The 19,668-nt window shown below is 41.6% G+C and overlaps 1 protein-coding gene across 1 annotated transcript; it reads left to right on the top strand.

Annotated features, from left to right (window-relative positions):
• Positions 1–15,529: 15,529 nt before the first annotated feature.
• LOC109784466 (uncharacterized) lies at positions 15,530–18,085 on the top strand. The gene is made up of 2 exons (XM_020343064.1): positions 15,530–16,747; positions 18,071–18,085. Exons 1-2 carry the CDS (start codon positions 15,530–15,532, stop codon positions 18,083–18,085), a joined length of 1,233 nt encoding a protein of 410 aa, XP_020198653.1.
• Positions 18,086–19,668: the final 1,583 nt, after the last annotated feature.

Genomic DNA, 19,668 nt, shown 5'->3' on the forward strand with positions numbered 1-19,668 from the left:
GTTTTTGAGAACCAAGGTATCAATCCAATAGGAGGCCACGCACGAGTCCCTCGCACCTACACAAACAAATAAATCCTCGCAACCAACACAATAAAGGGGTTGTCAATCCCTTCACGATCACTTACGAGAGTGAGATCTGATAGATATGATAAGATAATATTTTTGGTATTTTTTATGATAAAGATGCAAAGTAAAGTAAGCAAAATAAAAACGACGGCAAAAATAACTTGTTGTAGGGAGATTAAATATGATGGAAAATAGACCCGGGGGCCATAGGTTTCACTAGTGGCTTCTCTCAAGAGCATAAGTATTACGGTGGGTGAACAAATTACTGTTGAGCAATTGACAGAATTGAGCATAGTTATGAGAATATCTAGGTATGATCATGTATATAGGCATCACGTCCGAGACAAGAAGACCGACTCCTCCCTGCATCTACTACTATTACTCCACACATCGACCGCTATCCAGCATGCATCTAGAGTATTAAGTTCAAAAGAACAGAGTAACGCTTTAAGTAAGATGACATGAGTTAGAGGGATAAACTCATGCAATATGATATAAACCCTATCTTGTTATCCTCGATGGCAACAATACAATACGTGCCTTGCTGCCCCTACTATCACTGGGAAAGTTCACCGCAAGATTGAACCCAAAGCTAAGCACTTCTCCCATTGCAAGAAAGATCAATCTAGTAGGCCAAACCAAACTGATAATTCGAAGAGACTTGCAAAGATAACCAATGATACATAAAAGAATTCATAGAAGATTCAAATATTGTTCATAGATAAACTTGATCATAAACCCACAATTCATCGGTCTCAACAAACACACCGCAAAAGAAGATCACATCGAATAGATCTCCACAAGAGAGGGGGAGAACATTGTATTGAGATCCAAAAAGAGAGAAGAAGCCATCTAGCTAATAACTATGGACCCGAAGGTCTGAGGTAAACTACTCACACATCATCGGAGAGGCTATGGTGTTGATGTAGAAGCCCTCCGTGATCGATGCCCCCTCCGGCGGAGCTCCGGAAAAGGCACCAAGATGGGATCTCACGGGTACAGAAGGTTGCGGCGGTGGAATTAGGTTTTTGGCTCCGTATCTAGTAGTTTGGGGGTAAGAAGGTATATATAGGAGGAAGAAGTACGTCAGTGGAGCAACATGGGGCCCACGAGGGTGGAGGGCGCGCCCAGGGGGGTAAGCGCGCCCCCCTACCTCGTGCCACGTTCGTTTCGAAAATCATGTTCCCGAAGGTTTCATTCCGTTTGGACTCCGTTTGATATTCTTTTTCTGCGAAACTCTGAAATAGGCAAAAAACATCAATTCTGGGCTGGGCCTCCGGTTAATAGGTTAGTCCAAAAAATAATATAAAAGTGTATAATAAAGCCCATTAATGTCCAAAACAGAATATAATATAGCATGAAACAATAAAAAATTATAGATACGTTGGAGATGTATCACGCACCGTGCACTGGTGCGCCATTGCTATTTTTTGAATTGTGAAGGCAGGAAAATAGTAGTGGCGCACTATTCACTAATGTGCCATTGCTAATTTTTTTATTTTTTTGAATTTTTTCGAATTGTGAAGGCGGGAAAATAGTAGTGGCGCATTATTTATAAGGTGCGCCATTGCTAACTTGTTTTTTATTTTTGTATTTTTTTGAATTTTGAAGGAGGGAAAATAGGAGTGGCGCATCATGCACTAGTGCGCCATTGCTAATTTATTTATTTTTTGCATTTTTTTTGAATTTTTTTTGCCTCCAGATCTTAAAAGCATCGTAACTTTTTTTCTGTTAGGTTTTTGAGGATTCTAGAAAATCGATAACGGGCGTAGCCGGTGAAATTCAGATGTAACTTTTTGAGTATATGATTTTTCATATAAAAAACTTTTTCATCGGAGGTCGTATGGAAAAGTTACGGCCATTTTACCGAAACACGGCGGCCTTTTGCAAAAAAAATCAAAATTCCTGTTTGTTAATTTTCCTAACAACTAGAACACATAACACATGGGTATCTATTTTTTTGAATTTTTTTTGAATCTTTTATCATATTCTTTTATTTTTTTTAAACCTAAAAGGCGATCCGGGGGGGTGTTTGTGTGTGAGAGACGTTAGTAATGGCGTACCCTCCCTGGTGCGCCATTGCTAACCCTAGCAATGGCGCACCAGGGAGGGTGCGCCATTACTAACCTCACACACACACGCAGGCACACCCCCACCAGACATAGCAATGGCGCACCACACCTAGGTGCGCCATTGCTATGTCTGGTGGGGGGGGATGGACCCAAAAAATAGCAATGGCGCACTGCTCATGTGGTGCACCATTAGTAAAAACATAGCAATGGCATACCTGATTCTAGTAGAGATATTGGGGATAAGCCTTTTTCTAGTAGTGTAAGTTGTCTTTTCTTAAATTTGGGCTGTGATGCTCATGTGAAAAAGCTTCAACCTGGTAAGCTCGAACCCAAATCGGAGAAATGTGTCTTCATAGGATACCTAAAGGAAACTATTGGGTACACCTTCTATCACAGATCCGAAGGCAAGATATTCGTTGCTAAGAATGGATCCTTTCTAAAGAAGAAATTTCTCTCGTAAGAAGTGAGTGGGAGGAATGTAGAACTTGATGAGGTAATTGTACCTTCTCCCGAATTGGAAAGTAGTTCATCACAGAAATCAGTTCCAGTGATTCCTACACCAATTAGTGAGGAAGCTAATGATGATGATCATGAAACTTCAGATCAAGTTACTACAGAACCTCGTAGGTCAACCAGAGTATGGTCCGCACCAAAGTGGTACGGTAATCCTGTTCTGGAAGTCATGTTACTAGACCATGACGAACCTACGAACTATGAGGAAGTGATGATGGGCCCAGATTCCACGAAATGGCTTGAGGCCATGAAATCTGAGATGGGATCCATGTATGAGAACAAAGAATGGACTTTGATTGACTTGCCCGATGATCGGCGAGCCAATGAGAATAAATGGATCTTCAAGAGGAAGACGGACACTGATAGTAGTGTTACTATCTACAAAGCTCGAATTGTCAAAAAACAGTTTTCGACAAGTCCAAGGTGTTGACTACGATGAGATTTTCTTACTCGTAGCGATGCTTAAGTCTGTCTGAATCATGTTAGCAATTGCCACATTTTATGAAATTTGGCAAATGGATGTCAAAACTACATTCCTTGATGGATTTCTTAAAGAAGAATTGTATATGATGCAACTAGAAGGTTTTGTCAATCCGAAAGGTGCTAACAAAGTGTGTAAGCTCCAGTGATCCATTTATGGACTGGTACAAGCATCTCGGAGTTGGAATGTATGCTTTGATAGTGTGATCAAAGCATATGGTTTTATACAGACTTTTGGAGAAGCATGTATTTACTAGAAAGTGAGTGGGAGCACTACAAATATTTCCGATAAGTATATGTGAATGACATATTGTTGATCGAAAATGATGTAGAATTTTTTGGAAATCATAAAGGAGTATTTGAAAGGAGTTTTTAAAATACCTCGGTGAAGCTACTTACAGATTGGGCATAAAGTTCTGTAGAGATACATCAAGACGCTTGATAAGATTTTCGATGAGTACATACCGTGATAAGATTTTGAAGGAGTTCAAAATGGATCAGTCAAACAAGGAGTTGTTGCCTGAGTTGTAAGGTGTGAAGTTGAGTAAAGACTCAAAACACGACCACTGCAGAAAATAGAAAGAGAATGAAAAGTCATTCCCTATGCCTCAGACATAGGTTCTATAAAGTATGCTATGCTGTGTACCAGACCTATTGTGTACCTCACCATGAGTTTGGCAAGAGGGTACAATAGTGATCCAGGAGTTGATCACTGGACAGCGGTCAAAATTATCCTTAGTGGAATAAGGACATGTTTCTCGGTTATGGAGGTGACAAAAAGTTTGTCGTAAAGGGTTACGTCGATGCAAGTTTTGACACTGATCTGGATGACTCTAAGTCTCAGTCTGGATACATATTGAAAGTGGGAGCAATTAGGTAGAGTAGCTCCGTGCAGAGCATTGTAGACATAGAAAAATTTGCAAAATACATACGACTCCGGATGTGGCAAACCCATTGACTAAACTTCTCTCACAAGCAAAACATGATCACACCTTAGTACTCTTTGGGTGTTAATCACATAGCAATGTGAACTAGATTATTGACTCTAGTAAACCCTTTGGGTGTTAGTCACATGGAGATGTAAACTAATCACATAAAGATGTGAACTATTGGTGTTAAATCACATGACGATGTGAACTAGATTATTGACTCTAGTGCAAGTGGGAGACTGAAGGAAATATGCCCTAGAGGCAATAATAAAGTTGTTATTTATATTTCCTTATATCATGATAAATGTTTATTATTCATGCGAGAATTGTATTAACCGGAAACTTAGTACATGTGTGAATACATAGACAAACAGCGTGTCCCTAGTATGCCTCTACCTGCCTAGCTCGTTAATCAAAGATGGTTAAGTTTCGTAACCATAGACATGTGTTGTCATTTGATAAATGGGATCACATCATTACAGAATGATGTGATGGACAAGATCCATCTGTTAGCTTAATTGGCATATTGATCGTATATTTTTATTGCTATTGCTTTCTTCATGACTTATACATATTCCTCTGACTATGAGGTTATGCAACTCCCGAATACCGGAGGAACACTTTATGTGCTATCAAACGTCACAATGTAACTGGGTGATTATAAAGATGCTCTACAGGTGTCTCCGATGGTGTTTGTTGAGTTGGCATAGATCAAGATTAGGATTTGTCACTCCGTTCATCGGAGAGGTATCTCTGGGCCCTCTCGGTAATGCTCATCACTATAAGCCTTGCAAGCAATGTGACTAATGAGTTAGTTGCGGGATGAGGCATTACGGAATGAGTAAAGAGAATTGCCGGTAATGAGATTGAACTAGGTATGATGATACCGACGATCGAATCTCGGGCAAGTAACGTACCGATGACGAAGGGAATGACGTATGTTGTTATGCGGTTTGATCGATAAAGATCTTCGTAGAATATGTAGGAGCCAATATGAGCATCCAGGTTCCGCTATTGGTTATTGACCGGAGATGTGTCTCGGTCATGTCTACATAGTTCTCAAACCTGTAGGGTCCGCACGCTTAACGTTCGATGACGATTTTATTATGAGTTATGTGATTTGATGACCGAAGTTTGTTCAGAGTCCCGGATGAGATCACGGACCTGACGAGGAGTCTCGAAATTATCGAGAGGTAAATATTAATATATAGGACGATGGTATTTGGACACCTGAAGTGTTTGGGTGATACCGGGTCACCGGAAGGGGTTCCAGGCAACCACCGGCAAAGATATGGGCTTAATGGGCCAAGTAAGGGAACACACCAGCCCACAAGGGGCTGGTGCGCCCCTATAGGGCCAGCCACGTGGGGAGAAAGGGAAAGGAGAGGAGGAAAAGGAAAGTATGAAGTAGGACCCCTACTTCCTTCCCGTCCCCCCTCCTTCCTTTCCCCCTTGTCCAAATATGGTAGGGGGGCGAATTGGACTAGGGGCCCAAGTAGGATTCCTCCTACTTGTGCGCGCCCTAGGCTGCCTCCCTCCCTCTCCCTCCTTTATATATGTGGGGAGGGCACCCCTAGAACACACATCAATTGTTCCTAGCCGTGTGCGCCCCGCCCCCTCCACAGTTAACACCTCGGTCATATCGTAGTAGTGCTTAGGCGAAGCCCTGAGCCGGTAACTTCATCATCATCGTCGCCACGCTTTCATGCTGACGGAACTCTCCCTCGTCCTCAACTGGATCAAGAGTTCGAGGGACGTCATCGAGCTGAACGTGTGCTGAACACGGAGGTGTCGTACGGTCGGTACTTGGATCGGTTGGATCGTGAAGACGTTCGACTACATCAACCACGTTACTAAACGCTTCCGCTTTCGGTCTACGAGGGTACGTGGACACACTCTCCCTGCTCGTTGCTATGCGTCTCCTAGATAGATCTTGCATGATCGTATGTAAATTATTTGAAATACTATGTTCCCCAACAATAATACCAGGTCGAAGTGGGTATCTGATTTACTCATGAGAGGACGTAAGTGTTGGGATTAAAATTTTGATTAAGTATCTTTTCTGCCCACATGATGCGGAGGAAATTCTTAAGATTCAGGCCTGGGGATGGAGATTTTGTTACGTGGCACCATGAGAAGAATTGTATATTTCCTGTTAAAAGTGCGTACAATTTTGCGCTTAAATTGAAGGATAGTCAGCATACTGTTGGGCAATTTGGCGGTGACCCGGAGGGGGGAAAGGGGTATTTGGGGGTTAATCTGGAAGGCTAATGTCCCTCAGAAGATCAAGATTTTTCTGTGGCGAGCTGTAACGAATAGCTTGGCGATCCAGATGAATAGAGTTAAGCACCATCAAACTGATTTAGGTATGGTTCTACTTGTGGTGTAGAGACACTTTTCATGCTCTGGTGAATTGTTCTAAAGCTCGTGCTCTATGACTGACCTTGTGAGAGTTGTGGAATATTTCGGATGAAGTTTTCTTCAGGTGCTCGGGGCCAGATTAGTTAGGTATGGTTCTACTTGTGGTGTAGAAGACGAAGACACTTTTCATGCTCTGGTGAATTGTTCTAAAGCTCGTGCTCTATGACTGACCTTGTGAGAGTTGTGGAATATTTCGGATGAAGTTTTCTTCAGGTGCTCGGGGCCAGATTAGTTATTGATTTTGCCAGCTCAATTGAGCTTGCAGCAGAGGGAGCAAATCTTGTTTCTTTTCTGGCGAGCATGGCATTTGAGAAATAATTTAACTTTTGGGAAGGGGAAACAATCTGTTAATGTCTCTACACATTATATGGACAATTATTGGGCCACTTTCACGTCCAATCACGACACTGTTGAATTGGACGCTAACAACAAAGGTAAGGAGAAGGTGAGTGGTGGTGTAGCTGATTATGCACAGTTAAAAGATCATGTGGTGTGGACACCTCCCCCTAATTACCATATCAAGATCAATGTTGAGGCTAGTTTTGTGGAGAGTACTAATGCAGCCAGTGTAGGGGTTGTAGCTCGTAATTCTTCGGGAGAACTTACTTTTCTTCATGGGATTTTATTAATCTGTGTACTAGTGTGAATGAAGCTGAGCTCCGTGCCTGCCTCGCAGGACTTCACATAGGTATCACCCCTCACCAATCAATTATTTTAGAGACTAGTTGTGCTTTCGTACATTTGTTTCTTGCAAATGAGAAGCTTGACAGGTCTCCTCTAGTTGATCTGATGACTGCGGCTCTGAGTATCTCCAGGATGATCCAAAAATTTAATATTTCAAACTTAAATCGGATTGCCAATGGGGTGGCAAATGAGATTGGCAATTTAGCTTTGGTACTAGGTCTGATGGGATTCTTGTTCATTCTGTCCGACCCTGCGTGGTGTATGCTATAATGAATGATTGTAAGAACATTTCTTTGTATTAATTAATATATGTTTTTCTAAAGTACACGTTGGGTATCCATGGATTCTAAACATGATGGAAATGGGATAGCTCCTATACTCGACAATATTGCAGATGGATAGACTATCAATAAGAGTATGTCGTCGTGGCACCAACCCAACGTCGGCATAGACAGAGAGCAATACATGCCCATTAACAACACGTGCCCTACGCCATCGAACCTCTTGAACATAAAATAGCATCCCGGTGTCCGAATCCACTCAATAAGTGTTGCACTTCCACCTCCACGTTTTGGTATTATTCGTAGTAACAAATTTTCCTTATAGAATTTTTGATGGTGCACCAACGTTAGCTCCCCACAATTGTCCACGAGGTGCATGCCATCCACACACATGACGATATCCAGATCCAGCTTGGTAGATACATCCAGTGGAAGTGGTTGATCTGCACCCATTTTCAGCACCGTGTGACACCATGTGTGGTAACACGGTAGAAGCCGCCTGCAAACATTATGCGTAGTTTTCCCAATTAGTTGTCTCCAAGCTTGAGTGATCATTAAGCATACTAATATCCTATAAGTCACTCAAAAGAGGTCCTAACATGATAAGCAGCAGTTCCCAATTTTGACATAACAAAGTCAAGTGATACTGACCACCGACCTTACCATAATATGCAATATGCAATAATAATGAATCTCCACTAACAACATAAACTTCATGTTGTTTGTGTGTGATGAGGACCAAGTAAGGCATCTTCTCGAGGTCCAATTAGGCGAAGGAGGGAAGGAGTCACTTACTAGAAAATTTATTTCCTTACAAATGTCATATAAACCATGGTCAAGTACACAAATAGAGCCGGTGGGGAAACTCTCTAGAGGCATAGACAGAGAGCAATACATACCCATTGACAACACATGTCCTATGCCACCGAAGCTCTTAAACGTGAAATAGTGACTCGGTCTCTGAATCCACTCGATACCACGTATTGCTATTATTCCTATTAACAATTGTTGTGGATTTTTGATGGTGCACCAGCATTAGCTCCTCACAATTGTCCACCAGGTGCATCCAATCCACACACATAGGGATATCCATATTAAGCTTTGGCAGACACCTCCAGTGGTGGTGGCTGATCTGCACCCATTTCCAGCACCATGACACCATGTGTGGTAACAGGGCAGAAGCCGTCCCATTGGCGCATTGTAGCAGCACAGTTACTGTAGTGGCCATTTGTTTTTGTCTTCATTCATTTTTTCAAAAAACATGAAAACATAATTTTAATTGTTTAAAGTTTTTCTCAAATTTGAGGAAATTTATTGAAAATGAGTACATATTTTAATTTTCTTGAAATTCTATCATATTTTTTATGTCAAGAATATTTTCGCAAATCCTTGAGATCATTTTTTGAAAAGCGAGAAATTTTTTCAAAATATTGAACAATTTTTGGAAAAGGCCAAATTTGCAATTTTTTAAATGTTCATTTTTAAAACAATGTGACGATTTTTTTCAAATTTATTAAAAAAATTCAAAATTTCCAATATTGTTTTGAAATGTTTTAAATAAAGTTTTGGAAGTGAGAACAGTTTTTCCAAATTTTAAACTTGCTGAAAAATTGAACATATTTTGCACATTTTATACATTTTTATTCTTTGTAAAAGAAAACAGTAAGATAAAAAGGAAAGAAAACACGAAATAATGCTGCAAAGGAAAAATAAAAGATAAAAAATTAGTCAGGAACCTTGTAGGAAGTTCTTAGAACTGAGATGTGATGAATGAACAACATGTTATATGGACCGCCCATCTTACCTTCATTCGCTCCAGACTTGTGCTGAACAACCACTACATCATGCAGTGAGCACTCAATAAGGTTTACCAACGAATCGACATTTGTTGCTCTTCTTCTCCGCAAGTAACCAAGGAAACAAGGAGTCCAATAGGGTTTACCAATGAAACGACGTCTGCTGATCTTCTCCTTCATGCAGTGGTAATAGTAGTAGTACTCCAGTGCACGGTTCGACATGTGCAAGGGTGTACTCTATGTAATGTGAATGTTTTATCAACAAATAGTACTCCAACATATGGGCAATACAAGAAGCACACATATGGGTATGTGAAATATTAAGTAGTATGCTCTTTTTAGATCCACATATTTATCCACATATGCGAATACAGTTTTATAGGCACATATATCACATTTGCATGCATCTATACGTAAAAATATATGAATGACCGGGAAAATATTTAGTGGCATCTGGGACCATCTTGGTAGTACGTGCGAACAAAATAAAAAATATAAAAAAACCCGACACATTTGTGGTTAAATTGGATAAGATGAAACCATTTCCCTTATGGGGTAATCACAGTCACAAATAACGAAAAATTGGGTAAAAACATTTCCTGGAACAGTTTTACATGTGTGCGTATGTATTATACTTATGTGTAATGTTTTATTTAGAGATAATACTTTAACATCTGAGCTACAAATAGACAATTTCTGTAATTGTAGTATCGAATTCCACAATATTTTTACATCCACATATTTACCCCTTTTGTGTATGTACCATATATTACACCAAAAGAAAAAAGTGTATGTACCACATATTAAAATATATGTATGAACAAAATTTATGGGCACATACGCCATGTTCATATGCATCTACATGTAAAAAGCTATAGAGTACAAATTTATGAATTTTTTTTAAAATTGGGTTCCATGAACCTGTCCTTGATTAGCCAAAAAATTGGAAGTACTATGAAAAATCTGCATGTATGCACCTTTAAACGAAACACAAGAACGCCATGTGCAAAACATGACTAGTCGGTGGAAATCTTCACAATAAGTAGAAGGTTGTAAAATAAACTTGGTACAATTTCCATGGGCCAAAAATAAACTTCTACGGACTCAATAAAATGACATCTCCATCTGGATTGCTCTTTAGATTCTATGATTTAATTGAAAATCATGTTTTTTTCTACTCTTAATGACCTTTTGGACCGAAAAAACTATCGACTACCTCTTGCTTCCTCGCCATCTCAAGGATTCACATGTTTAATTAACCTAATGGAAGTAAAGATCAAATACATGCATGAAGCAAGGTTTCAGGCTGCACTAACAAATTTTGGTAGCTTGGGTTGATCGGTGAAAAAAGAAAATTGTAGTTCACGCTCAAAAGACTAGGTTACCAAATTCTACAACTCCCTTTCCCATTACCAAAAATGGATTTGGTAACTAGAAAATTAACATTAGTAAAAAAATTAGTGGACTAATAACCACTACTGTTGAAAATCAGATAACTGCATATCCATAGAGTATGACATATCTACCCCTTTTTGCTACCCATCATCATGAAAATGACATGTTGGGGTTTTTCATAAGCTATAAACCCTATCTAGAGGATGCAAAACCATAACGACTGTACCTGCCAACAAAATATATATGACGTCTTAATTTTGTTCTCACTTTGACCATTGATCAACTAACGGTCGATCCAAAAAATATGACATCTAATATGTGTCGGAAACATATACATCAAGATTTTGCAGAATATGTAAAGCCTAGATACAACAAAAACTAGCATGGAATAGTGAGATAGACAGTCAAATTTCTAGAATCTAATAAACCCACCGAGACACGACAGGAAAGAACATAAAAAGATGTAATAGGATAGAGATATACCTTGTACGTCCTTAGACTCGGTTTTGGCTCAATCCAGAAGGAGCCTCCAAAAACCTTGGACCTTTTTCCTATAAGTGAACAACTCTAACATGCCATTGGCTTTGGCTAGGTCGAATATGTCCAACTTATGGTCTCGGTCCTCTTGATGGCCATGCAGATGCTCGGTGAAGTATACAAAATTTGTCATGAGCCCCGCAATGTTTGCTCCACAATGGACCGACCTGAACATATTTCATATTTGACGCAAACAATGTCTGATGGCCACCATCTTTCACACTAGATATAGGCATAATGTTCACAAATTTCCAATTTTGAGGAACTAAATAAATATATAAACAAGAGGATCACACACCTAGTCAAATTGCATATTTCTTTCATGTATTGTTCGTTATCAAGTGTTAGTACATACTACAAGCAAGTATTTTGCCTACAAAATGAGCTCTAGCAAATGAAGACGATGAGTAAAGTTGAGTAGCTTTCTCCATGGTTGCTGCTGAGTTTCAGTGACACGGGGTGGCAGAGAATCGGCTTCAGTCCTACATCCGACATTAAGCATTTTCAGTAATTGCAGCAAGTTTATCTGTTTATTGGCAAGTCTATAGTAACTATAACAAATATTTATGCATGAAACTTATGCCCACCATGGTCAACATACAAGTCTGTGTCTGAATCTGTCATCTCTCTTCAAAATTGTAATTCAGACAGAAAGGCCTCACATAGTTGTAGAGTTGTCTTGAATCGCGAGAGTTGGGATAATTCGATGAATCACAGATATTATTCGCCAGAAACAAACTGACATAACCCTCGACCAAGAAGCAAGATTTGGAACCCCACTTCTAAGGGATTTCATCTGCTTCCCAGATGCATAACTCGCAGAGACACAAACAGAGAAAAGGGGGGAAATTTAGATTTGTTCAAGAAGAGGAGCTCACTTGTGAGTCTGCAATGGCAGCATGGCCCTCCCTACTTTACCATGGCGCTCTCTTCCCCTCACTCCACAACAAAGAACAAAACAGGGGAAAAGCAAGGAGGATAGTTGTGGTCCCAGTGATTTGTGGATGGGGGAGGAGAGACCGACGGGGGTTGTTCAGGTGAACTGCGCCATTTCATAGAGAGGAGAGTGGAGAGCTGGGGCATCGCTCTAGATGAAGAGGAAGGCAGAGTGGTGGCAACTCCACTGTCCAGAGAGGAAGCCAGAGGGGTGGGGGTGGCTGGCTGCTATGGGGGTCAAGGCAGGGTGATGGGGTGGTTGGGGTGCCGGTCGATCTCGTAGAAAATCAGGGGGCAGGAGGTGTCGGCTTCAAGCAACTAGCTTTGATGTAGTGGTAGTCAATCGCGAGAGTTGCACAGGATGGGATCAGTGCAAGTTGGGTGCGAAAGCATGCAACTTGCACGTGTCGACGCATGGAAGGCAGCAAGGCAGAGAGGAGTGGCAAGATCCATGATGGTAGGAGGTACTGGTCGTGGTGGGGTGGCGTGCATGGCTCGATCAGGTGCTCGTTCAGTGGCGAGGCAGTGTGTCTCACGTGGCGTCGTGCCGTGTGATGTCGGCATCGAAGGAAGGCTTCCGGCCCATGGCTGATTTGATGGAGGGGAGGTGCCGGGGCGGGGGGAGGGGGGTGTGGTCGGAGGTAGACGGGGCCTATGCAACTGGTGGATTGTGGGGAAGGTTACCCTGGGGAGTATGAACATGGGCGGGGATCGTGGGGTTGGTTGGGGTTGAGGTGGGGGTGGATCATGGGTAAGAGTAGTGGGCGGTGGTTTAGGGGGCTAGATTTTTTTCCCTGGTTTCTGGAGTTCGACAGGGGTGGGAAGTCGGTGTTTGGTTCAGGGTGGAGTAACAGATTTGTTGAATAGAGTAGCGAATGTTTTACTAAATAAGGTGTTAAGGGGCGCTTCCGAGCCTCCAAGCGAGGTTGCAAGTGCATCACCAATCTGGCGTGCAACCTCGTGCAGCACCTCGGCCTGAAGCTCCCGTTGTGCGACTCCGCCGATCGTGTGGAGATGGATATGGTCGTGAGACCGCCATCGGTTACAGTCCGCCGTGTCAGAGTGGATAGAGGTGGAAACTACTATAGCCCGATCATAGGAAGCAACCAACCTTGGGGCACGAAATCTCCACTCTTTGCAGAAAAAGTGCAAGTTCCACTTTTTAAAATTGACTTAGCTAGAGAAAAGAAAATGTGAACGATTTGAGAAGTAAACACAAAAGATATTTAATATTATTTAATTTATCTCCAAAGAGCACCAGATTAGTTTAGTGAAAAATATGTAACTTGCACTTCTAAGAAAAAGGCAATTGCGTGAGTGTGAAAAACTAAGGACCAACATTCTTATCACATAAATATTACGGGCCTCACTGAAATATCCAAACAAATAAAAAAAATTTCTTTCATATTTTATTATACTTCCATTTTTAAGTTCAGGATATACAACTAACTCTGAAATTTAGTTGTTTGTAGACTTCACATTAAATTCCTATATAAATTTGTTCTAATTTGACTCCAAAGTTCATAAATAAAATAGACTTGTACTATATATGCACCTAAGAATTATGGTCAATTATTATTTTGATTGTGCATATATAATAGATTTGCATTCTTAAATAGTAAGACGTTAATTCCAAAATTTTAGTATTTATTGACATCACATGGAGTTCATACATATTAAACCAAAATTCACCACAGACCTGCAATAATAATATCATCCCCAGCACACGAGCAAATTTCTTTTTTTGCGAAGATGATGTTACATAATTGTCACGAGTCCAAAAATGTAATAATCGCACGTGTTTTTACATGGGATCTCTCTAGCTCTAGCCTTTAGCAACATAAAGGCAAGAAACGCGAGACAGAGAGCTCTGTTGCATTGACAGAGAGCTCTGCTTTGCTCCTGGAATAATCGCGACCCCCCTCTCCTCCATATCGCCTGCTGGCTGACTTGGATCTGTTCATCCTCCTCTAGCATGATCTCCCATCTATTCCTTCCCAATCCATTTCATGGCTTCTCTGTTCCTCTCCCGGACGACCACCATCTCGCCTCCTCCACCCCGCCGGAGCCCTAGACTTGTTCTTCTGGAGGAGGAGGGTTCGGATTGGAGCAGTCTGCCGAAGGAGTGCCTTGAGCATATCGGCAAGATGCTCCCATCGCACCGCCACGCCCTCCAGTTCCGGTCCATCTGGCATGCAACCACCTTTACACATCGTCCTGAAGCTCCCATTGCGTGATTCCGATGACTGTGCGAAGATGGCAATGCTGGTGAGACCACCGTCGGATGTAGTATGTCGAGTCAGTGTGGACAAAGGTGAAAACTAATATACACCGATCATAGGGGGCACCCAAGCTTGGGGCATGAAATATCCACTCTTTGCGGAAAAAGTGCAAGTTCCACTTTTCCAGAATTGCTTGGACATATAAAAATACAAACGATTTCGGAATTAGGATTAGAAAACACAAATGATATTTTCTTGTGTCTAAATAATTTCTCAAGAGCATTACACTAGTTTAGTGAGTAATGTAACTTGGACTTTTAAGAAAAGGGCAACTGTGTGAGTGTGAAAAACAGCCAGCAGCACCAAGGACCAACTTTTTTGTCACATAAATATTCCGGGCCTCACTTTAATACCAAAAAATAAAAAATAAAATATTTATTTGTGATTTTTTTATACTTGCATTTTGAGTTAAATATATAAAACTATCTCTAAAATTTAGTTGTTTATAGACTTCACTTGAAATTCCTATACATGACAAATTCATAAATTTTCTGTAATTTTACTCCAAAATTCATTAGATTTATACTATACATCCATCTAATAATTATGCTCAATTATTATTTCGATTATGTATATATAATAGATTTGCATTCTTAAATCTGACCTATGTATTTTCTTTTGTAACTTTAATTCCAAAATTATAGTATTTATTGACAATCACATAGAGTTCATATAAAACCAAAATTCTTTTTTTTGTGGGTATAAAAAACCAAAATTCACCATGGACCTGCAATAATAATATCATCGCCACCACAAGCAAATTGTTTATTTGCGGAGATGATTTTTTAGTCTAAAAATGTGACCAAGAAAAATGAACTATTCATCCCAGCAAAAGAAGAAATGAACAAGGAAATTTATTTTGCCTATGTAAACGCATGCACGTTCTTTTACATGGCACACTCTAGGCTTTAGCAAAAAAGGCAAGAAACGCGAGCCAGAGAGCTCTGCCGCGTTGACAGCAAGGTGCATTGAATGCCTTCCATGTATTGCTTTGCTCCTGGATTAATCGCGAGCCCCATCTCCTCCTCATCGCCTGCTGAGTCGCTTGGATTTGTTCATCCTCCTCTAGCAAGGTCTCTCATCAATTCCATCCCCATCCATTCCATGGCTTCTCTGTTCCTCTCCACAACGACCACCATGTCGCCCCCGCCACCCTGCCCGAGCCCCAGACCTGTTCTTCTGGAGGAGGAGGATCCGGACTGGAGCACTCTGCCGGAGGAGCTCCTGGAGTGCATCGGCAAGATGCTCCCGTCGCGCCGCCACGCCCTCCAGTTCAGGTCCATCTGCACGGCCTGGCGAGCTGTGCTGCCGTTCGCCAGGTACATAGGGCCGTTGCTGATGCTGCCCTACAACCGCGACTCGCCGGATTGCCCGGTCACCTTCTACACCGTGGCAGACGGCGGGGAGACGAGATTCACGAGGAACCTCCCGTCGTTGCGCGGCAACGCCATGCTCGGCTCGTCACGCGGTTGGCTAGCCCTCGTGGACGACGAGGCCGCGTCATTGACGCTTCTCAACCCGCTCACGGACACCACCGTCGAGCTCCCGCCGGCGGACGAGCACGTCGTGGTGGCCTCCTTTAGTCAAGCGACGATGCTCGATGGGATCCAGACCGTCATCCTTCTTGCCGATGGCGACGTCATCAAGCTAGACGAGCTGAAGAAAAGCACAATGTTCTGTCAGAAAAAGATGAGCTCGGTCTTCAGCCAGATCGTGCTCTCCTCCTCCTCGCCTGGCTCCGGCGACTGTGTGGCGATGGCGGCGCTCCATGGCTCGAGCACCGTCGCGTTCTGCCGCGTGGGCGTTGACGCCGCGTGGAGCTTGCTTGACACCGACCTTGACTGCGTTACCTTGCTCGTTCATCTCCATGGCAGCAGGTTCCTGGCGATCGACGACGAATGTTCCGGAATGTTCAACATCTGTGACGTTGCGGGTGCAGCTGCAACGGCTACATCGGTGCCGTTGTCTCCGGCTCCAATATATCGCCGCCATTATATGGAGGTGAATGGCGAGCTGTTCGTCGTCGGCACCATGTTTCAGGGTTCGACCTACCTTTGGCAGGTATACAAGAGCAATGTCTTCGCTGCGACGCCGAGTTGGACAAGGGTGGAGAACGCCGGTGATCTGACATTGTTCTTGTCAAGTAATTTCACGCCAGCAGGCTACGGTGGAGCAGTAAGTGTCTCCGGGTTCAAGAGGAATTCCGCCTACTGCCTAGCCTTAGCTCGGACCGTTATCAGTTTGAGTGGGAGATCATTGACATCGCGAATGGGACATCGGAATTGCAGCCTTGTTCAAAGAAGATTTTGGGTTCAGGGGCTCTTTGCTGGATCCAACCGAATTATTGGACATGAGGTACGTGTGTGCAATGTTATTCCATATCATTTTTTCTGCGATGCTTTTACCCTATAGGGTTTATAGATAGATTATAGAGACCCTGCATATCTGGTTCATGGTCAAACGTCGATGGGCCATTATTCAGTTTGCTACCCTTTGTGTACTATTCCCTCTTCCATAATATAAGAACGTTTTTAACACTACATTAGTGTAAAAAACGTTTTTATATTATGGGACGGAGGGAGTGCGTATTTAAGGATCAACATCATGCTCGTGTTACTCGGTCCATGGTGTTACATATCTTGCCATCGGGTTTATTGGTTTTAAAAATCTCCGTGTGTTTGGTTTACCATCACATATGTCGTATTTTCTTATTTGATGTTTATTCAGTTTGTGACCATTGTGGTCATAAGTACTTTGAAAAAAAATTGTGGACGGAAAATATTTGGTTAGATACTCGATCCATGTGCTTTCAAGTGATTTATATTTAGGGTTTGCATGCCCTCCTAGATATTTTGGCTTGTTTGCCAGATAACGATAAAAGAACTAAGTTATGCTCCAATGAACAGATTATATCATTATATCATTCATGTTGTATCCCACCCACTGGCGGAGCTTAGGCAAGGCTGAATGGGCCGTGGCCCGCCCAGCCCAGCTGAAAATGGGGAAGGATGATATGAAATTTGGGCCTTAAGTACAAGTACTATGTGTAATTCCTTAGTCCGGCCCGCCCAGCCTTTTTCCTGTAGCTGCGCCACTGATCCCACCTACAACAGAAATAAATGCAACGCAAACTTGATTGCCGCATTGACAATTCCTTTTTATTAGTTTAAGCTCAGATTAGTTTATTAAATCGAACCGCCATGGGACGACTTCCGATCCTCACATGTAAGGGTTTTCGAAGAAGAACAAATTTTATTGTAGAATCATTAAGATCGTTAAGAGTAGCAAAGAACATATGGAGGCAATTCGAGGCAGAAAATAACAATATCTATACAATTTTGCTAAATGAGCGAGCTTGTAGGCTACTTTGTTACAGTGTCCACACTTTGCTTCAAATTTAAGATCCATAAGTCAGTTCCTTGCCTTTATCCTGAGTATTTTGTACATGGTTTAGACAAAAAGATTTGCAAATATTATTCACAGTGAGTACTTGAGTTTGAGAGTTTTTTCGGCCATGAGTATGCTCGCTGCTACCAATCTGTGTCCCAGATCCAATGTTTCACCATCGTTCCTGATCAACACTACTCTCACATATACTTTATTAGCAATATAATTTTCCATGCAATAGTTAGCGTCCACTGCTGTAAAAATTTAACTGAACTTTTGTGATACTTGCAGGAACCTGAAGACTAACGGTTGAAACGTGAAAGATCAGCAAATAAGCAAGCAACCAACCTGTGGTGCAAGATGGTTAGACCGAGGCCAGATCGTAGTTTATTTTTATGCAAATTAAGCATCAATCTGGAATCAGTTCTGGCTACATGTCCCTGAATCAAATTTATTTATAATGTCATTTCTCATATGATGGCTTGCTAAACTAATGCCAACTTCGAAATAATGCGGAAGTTATTGTTTTACTTTTGTTATAAAATTGTGCCGTATGTGTGTCGCTCGGAGTTGTAGCATTTGACATGCTAGCCTATTTTACTGTGGGTGCAATTTTCCCTTTTCTGTGAAATGTGAAGCTGCCAAAAATTGCCACATCCTTTCCAACTTTCAATAGCTAGATCTGCATCAGTAAAAGGATGGCACATCTCTACATTGGTCCAAGAGATGCATGGTCTCTCTTTCTCCTCCACTTCATGTCAAGGACAATGGACCTAAGAGTTTCTCTAGTATGTTTGGAAAGTCGGTTTTTTTTCGTGAGCAGAGAAAATTAATAGTTTCTTTCTAAGAGAGAAATGAGGCACTACCATATTTCAAATGGGACTAGAATGTTCATAGAAGGCCCAACGCCACTGTAAAGCTAAGTGGAGTCAGGCTATACAAGACGATGGATGTGTTCTTCCATGACATCGTGATCTCCTCATCGCACTTTTAATCTGAATTATGGTGGTTGTATAAAGGATGACATACTAATGCTTGAACAGGTTTAGATGACAGGAGAAACATGGATCCCCCTTGACTGATTTGTGATTGAACGAGAAGAACCAAATTAATATAGTTGATTTTATAAGATGATGCCCTTATGTCTTATTACCTATCTTTTATGTCTCATAAACCAACTATCACTTTCACTATCAAACATATGGGGTTTTGAAGCATACGAACATTTTTTTTCTTATTTTTTCGAAAAGGAGAAAATGTCCCAAGCGTGAATATATTCTCGTTACGTACATATTATCAATTGTTTACATCCATGGGATGCAAGGTAATTTCCTTCACCTATATTTGATGTAAAGGAGGAGTTTTGCATACGAGTTCAATAGTCTTTGCCGCCATGGTGTTGGCCCGTGAAGTACTCTACGCTGCACATGTAGTGGGGCATGTTTTCCACCATGGCTCCCTTCGCTTGCTGCTAGAGGCCCAAAGTTTGTCGCTTCTCGATGCTGAGGAAGTTGTGATTGATGCACGATACTTATGAGAGGGAGAATTGGTCGATTCGGGGGCATTTATCTTGGTTGTGGGCAAGAAGTTGCGGCCTCCTCCGCTACCTCGTGTAACAAGGAGCTGATTCCTCAGAGACCAACTATGATTCTATGCTGATTTGGAGTATGATCTTAATAAGTTTGAAACATCAAGAATTTGTCCACAAGCATATAGATGGCTGATGTTTAATTATGCCATTCAAGCAAACATCATAAAAAGGCTGAGGCATAAATATACTGCCTCTGAGTATCCTCTGAATCCAAACATAAACTTGAACAAGCCCCAAAAAAGAGCAGCTAAAATCAATATTCTTAATCACGTGCACTCTCCCAAAATAGGAATCATAT

The sequence above is a fragment of the Aegilops tauschii genome, chromosome 5, assembly GCF_002575655.3.
Source record: "Aegilops tauschii subsp. strangulata cultivar AL8/78 chromosome 5, Aet v6.0, whole genome shotgun sequence".
NCBI lineage: Eukaryota > Viridiplantae > Streptophyta > Magnoliopsida > Poales > Poaceae > Aegilops > Aegilops tauschii.

Excerpts from the sequence above, each read along its gene's own strand:
- LOC109784466 (XM_020343064.1), top strand. The coding sequence starts at position 15,530 with ATGTCGCCCCCGCCACCCTGCCCGAGCCCCAGACCTGTTCTTCTGGAG.